The sequence below is a fragment of the Halyomorpha halys genome, unplaced genomic scaffold (assembly GCF_000696795.3).
Source record: "Halyomorpha halys isolate HHAL.00 unplaced genomic scaffold, Hhal_1.1 Scaffold179.1, whole genome shotgun sequence".
NCBI classification, from domain to species: domain Eukaryota; kingdom Metazoa; phylum Arthropoda; class Insecta; order Hemiptera; family Pentatomidae; genus Halyomorpha; species Halyomorpha halys.
The window spans coordinates 313933-318314 of NW_027107000.1; the positions used below are offsets into that span (position 1 = coordinate 313933).

A 4382-nucleotide genomic window follows, 5' to 3' on the forward strand; every position below is an offset into this window, starting at 1 on the left:
CAATTATCAGTATACCATATATTATATTATGATCAAATAATTTTCCTATTAATATTTTTAGATATAATTTTTTTTAAATTTTAATATTTTAATTAATGGAATGGTGCGGAAGTTGTAATTTTTGTTATTTGCGAACAAAATGAAAAACGAATATCAAGCCAGTTTCTGCCTAAAACATTTTTTACCCAACTTTCCTAGGTTAATCGATCCAAATTGTTCTCATGGTAGAGCACAATAGGGTAATTATATACTAATTTATTTGTTTTGGTTTTTGTTTTTTTGAGTAGAATAAGAAAAAAAAACTATTACAAAAGCTATAAAATGAATTCAAAGGAACATAATTGTTAAATGAAACCGTTGTTAGAATTAGAAAAGTCCTTTATTTTAATACTTTAACTAAATGTATCTAATCTATTAATAAATCTCTTTTTTTCATTCTACTATTTTCTTTCCTGACACTAATTACTAAATAAAATAGATCTGAATGCTCAACTAATTCTTTTAAGAATAAAAAACTCTATTTCAACAAATTTGAAGTTAAAAATGACAATGTTCGAAATAAGGCTAAATTGATAATAATTAAAAAATGTTCAATAGATTCATCTTAAATAATAACAATTGGTGAAAATCGATTCAGAAAGTTATTTCATCTAGATTGGACTTATTTGAATGACATTTTTGGAATACTCCTCCTTTTTTCTAAACATACACCTCATAAAAGTAGTTAAAGCGTGTTTTTTGTTCAATAATCGATCTTACTGATTACTGTGGGGCCGAGCCATAATCGATAATACAATCGACTGAAGTAACCGGCATTATAAGTGCTCATAGTTTAGCTCGTCATAAACGCCACCATAATCCATATTCTTATGAAAAAATAAGTTCTAGACAATACATAAAAAGCATCTAAAAGTAAAATTACAGTACTTTTTCTTACTTAGTTATGTAATATGAGAGTAAAAACTCTCGTAACAATGATATACATGAAAGAAATTTCTTTTCTAATTACACTGAAACGATATGAGAGTAATTCATAAATGTCACATACAAGGAAATGTAAGTATACCATACTATAAAGCAACACTGAACTACATACTTAGTGGTAATAGAGGGTTAGAATTTCAGCAAATAAATCAATAACATATTATAAGAAAGCATCTAAGAATCTAATTAAGTAATCATCAAATAAATAAATAAAAAATGAAATAAATAAATAAAAAGAAAGGAAAGAGCAACATTTTTCGGTTAAGAAACTACAGTGAGTATTAGCAAAACTATGTATAATCTACCAATAGTTGAATAATGTAAGTTTGTTATAGCTTCCCAAACAACACCTATAAATAAAAATCAATTATAATAAAGAATGAAAGAGTACGCTTTGCGAAAAGGAATAAGATACAATAATTTATCTGTTATATCTGAGGACGTTAAACGAAAGCAGAAGCTTCAACAACTCTTCAATCCTACCTGTTCTGTCGATTTCGTTTTTCGTATTTCCGTTTCGGTCGTATAGCCATTTTGTGTTTGGCTGCACTGCTATCCAGTAATTCTTCGATATCCAATCCTAGATTCACTTCTTCTGAATCAATACGAACCCGTCTGAAAATTTAGCAATATTGTATAAAGTTGGGAAACTATTCGTTGAGAAAGCGACTGAGAAACGTGAAGACCTTATCAAGTTTCCCTTTAAACTTGTATTATGGCCAAAAATGTTAACAATTATATATCGTTTTCATTTATGTTCGACAGTTCTCTAAATCATAATGTAATATATGTCAATTATCAGTATACCATATATTATATTATGATCGAATAATTTTCCTATTAATATTTTAGATATAATTTTTATAGAATATAAATCAATAAACTCTTCATCCTGTCCATTAGTTATTTAAGATATAGATAATGAATGGTCAGATGTAATAGTATTAAGTAATAGTTGATGAGGGATCGAGTCCCGGTCCCACCCGGGCTTTTTTCAAGCATAAAATAATACATAACTCACTCACAACCTCCCCCCGGGCATTTGTGAGGCCCGTTAGCCAATGGGTGGCACTCACAAAAAATAGGCGTGGGAGTGACGAACCCACCCTACGAAAAAATCATGTCAAAAACGTGCGTTGTACTTTCTAATACATCGCGCGAGGACTTAGACCTCCATGGTCTGTCGTCCATATAATAATAATAATAGTTCATGAGAAAAAAATGTCAAGAATATATAACATTTAATACTTTTAAAATCAAATTTAATACATATCTACTGTACCACATCAATGTTAGTTCAGTCAAATGTCAGTTTTGGTGAGGAACTCCTGTCAAGGGACCAACTATAAAATATTGAGCAATGTCCTTTTCATTGTTGGTTTAAGCGAGCATTCGAAGCGAAATATTTAATTTTAAATATTTCTACAGTGACAAAAATAAAAATTATTCAATGCAACTTGAAACTGATTTTTTTTTGGACTTCACTTTAACGGTGTGCTATTCATGAAAAGAATTTGATAGTCAAAAACTAAACCTTATTCAACTACTTGAAGTACACTTCAATATAGAAAAATTACATAAATATAAAAATAGTATATTTGATAAATTTTATTGCATAAATATTTCAAAAATTATTTAAACATGTTTGACAGATATGATCTTCCTTTTGGTTGATAAGTCTTTTCTTTATATGCATCTTAACTCCCTTTTTAGGGTTCTCAACATTTACTCTTGCCATTTTTTTCCCCGCAGATTTTAAGGTTTTATGAACTTCTACAGTCCCTCTGAATAAAGTTAGAGCGTAAAATAGTTTTATGTAATTTGAGTTAGGTCTAAAGAAGTGCCTATTGTGGTTCTCGAATTGTTTCCCTGTTCTGCTATTTTTGTTTTTCGAGGATTTCAAGGTTTCGTGAAAATCCACACTCTTAAAAATTGAGTTAAACGGTTGGATATTTGTGTGATAAGTACCTTTTTAGGGTCTTAAATGCTTACTGCCACCCCTGCAATTTGTTTTCCGCGGATTTAAAGGTTTTACACACTTCTACAGCCTAGTAAGGCACAGAGATACTATCTTTCGGGTCCGGGTTAGAATCAGTTAAATCAACCGTGAGTCAACCCTGTGGGTTCGGAAAACCTCTTTAGGCACGTCCAGCCTTTAAAAAGTGGTTACCCTTAATCACCTCCTTGTACAGTTGTTCAGGAAACTGGATTTTCTTACAATATACTCAACTCTGACAGATAAAAGTTTTATTAGTAATGGTTTTTTTATTTTATTATAATTTTTTATAGTTTCATTTACCTATATTATTTTAGTTTGCTGCTGAGTGTAGAAAAAGCTTGAATCCGATGCATCCTAATCAAACGTTTATGAAGTTCGTGAAAGGTTTACAACTTCTTTTTCCTTTCGGTGAACTATTTGCGGTGTTATTATGCACTCAGAATGATACAATATTCTGCTTTGATTGCTGCATCAATTTTGAACCCATGTCGTGTGCAGCTGAAACCAAGAAATGGTCTCGCTATCCCTTTGTGTACTAGAAGAAGAAGCTGACCTGAAAAGCTCTTCCCAAAATAAGATCATAAATCAACCGGATCTGTATAACTGACTCTTCCACGTGTTTATCAGCCCTGGGCACAGCGAGACACATGCAACTCAAGTCTCCGCTGAGATTTAGATGGCAAAAATGGCGGAAAGCGTTTTGACACGTAGAGAGAATAGATGCTAAGTATAGTGGCAGGTAGTGGGACTATTTCTGTTCTGCTGATAGGTGAGGAAGGGCCAAGGTGAGCTCTGGCCCCTATCCAAGAAGTTACACCCTAGCCTGACCTTACCCTACCGGAACCTTAGCTATTTTAAGAATAACGTTATCTTTAACCCTTCTTTAATCCTTGCCCTATTAGGTGCACTTGAGCGTTAGCGTTCTAAGGCTTAAGAGGTACGCATTTCTTTTTTGCGTTTAGAGATTGTTGCAACAACTAGTTGAGGGGAATATAAAATTTCCAAACATTTCAACCGAAATTTTTCAACTTACCGGATGTTTGGATAGTGTCCTCAGAAGTTCGCCCTTTTCCTAAATATTTTTGGAAAACAGCTCTAAAAAAAAAAAGAAATTTATGCATATATATATATAATTTTTTTAAAAAATGTAATAAGCAGAAACTGCTCCTAGATTCCGATTCCTACAACATTTACTTGACAAACGCACTAAACTTCCCATTCACTACAAAAAATTAGATTACACTACGATAATCAGACCAATTTGGACATATGGAATTGAGCTCTGGGGCTCTACCAAACCATCAAATTACTCCCGCATCCAATCCTTACAATCCAAAATCCTTGATGCTCCTTATTACGTTACAAATAAACTCATCCACAAAGACCTTAACATCCCATT

General features: G+C 32.0%; 1 protein-coding gene across 3 annotated transcripts in view; it reads right to left on the reverse strand.

The window, feature by feature from the left end:
- Positions 1-1441: 1441 nt before the first annotated feature.
- The window catches only part of LOC136795284 (uncharacterized), a 171632-nt gene continuing 168691 nt past the window's right edge, over positions 1442-4382 (reverse strand). For all 3 annotated transcript variants that reach the window (XM_067045348.1, XM_067045347.1, XM_067045349.1), the window contains one exon: positions 1442-1599. In XM_067045348.1, coding sequence (XP_066901449.1) covers positions 1464-1599 — 136 coding nt within the window. In that variant the 3' untranslated portion in view covers positions 1442-1463. The remainder of the gene's footprint in view (positions 1600-4382) is intronic.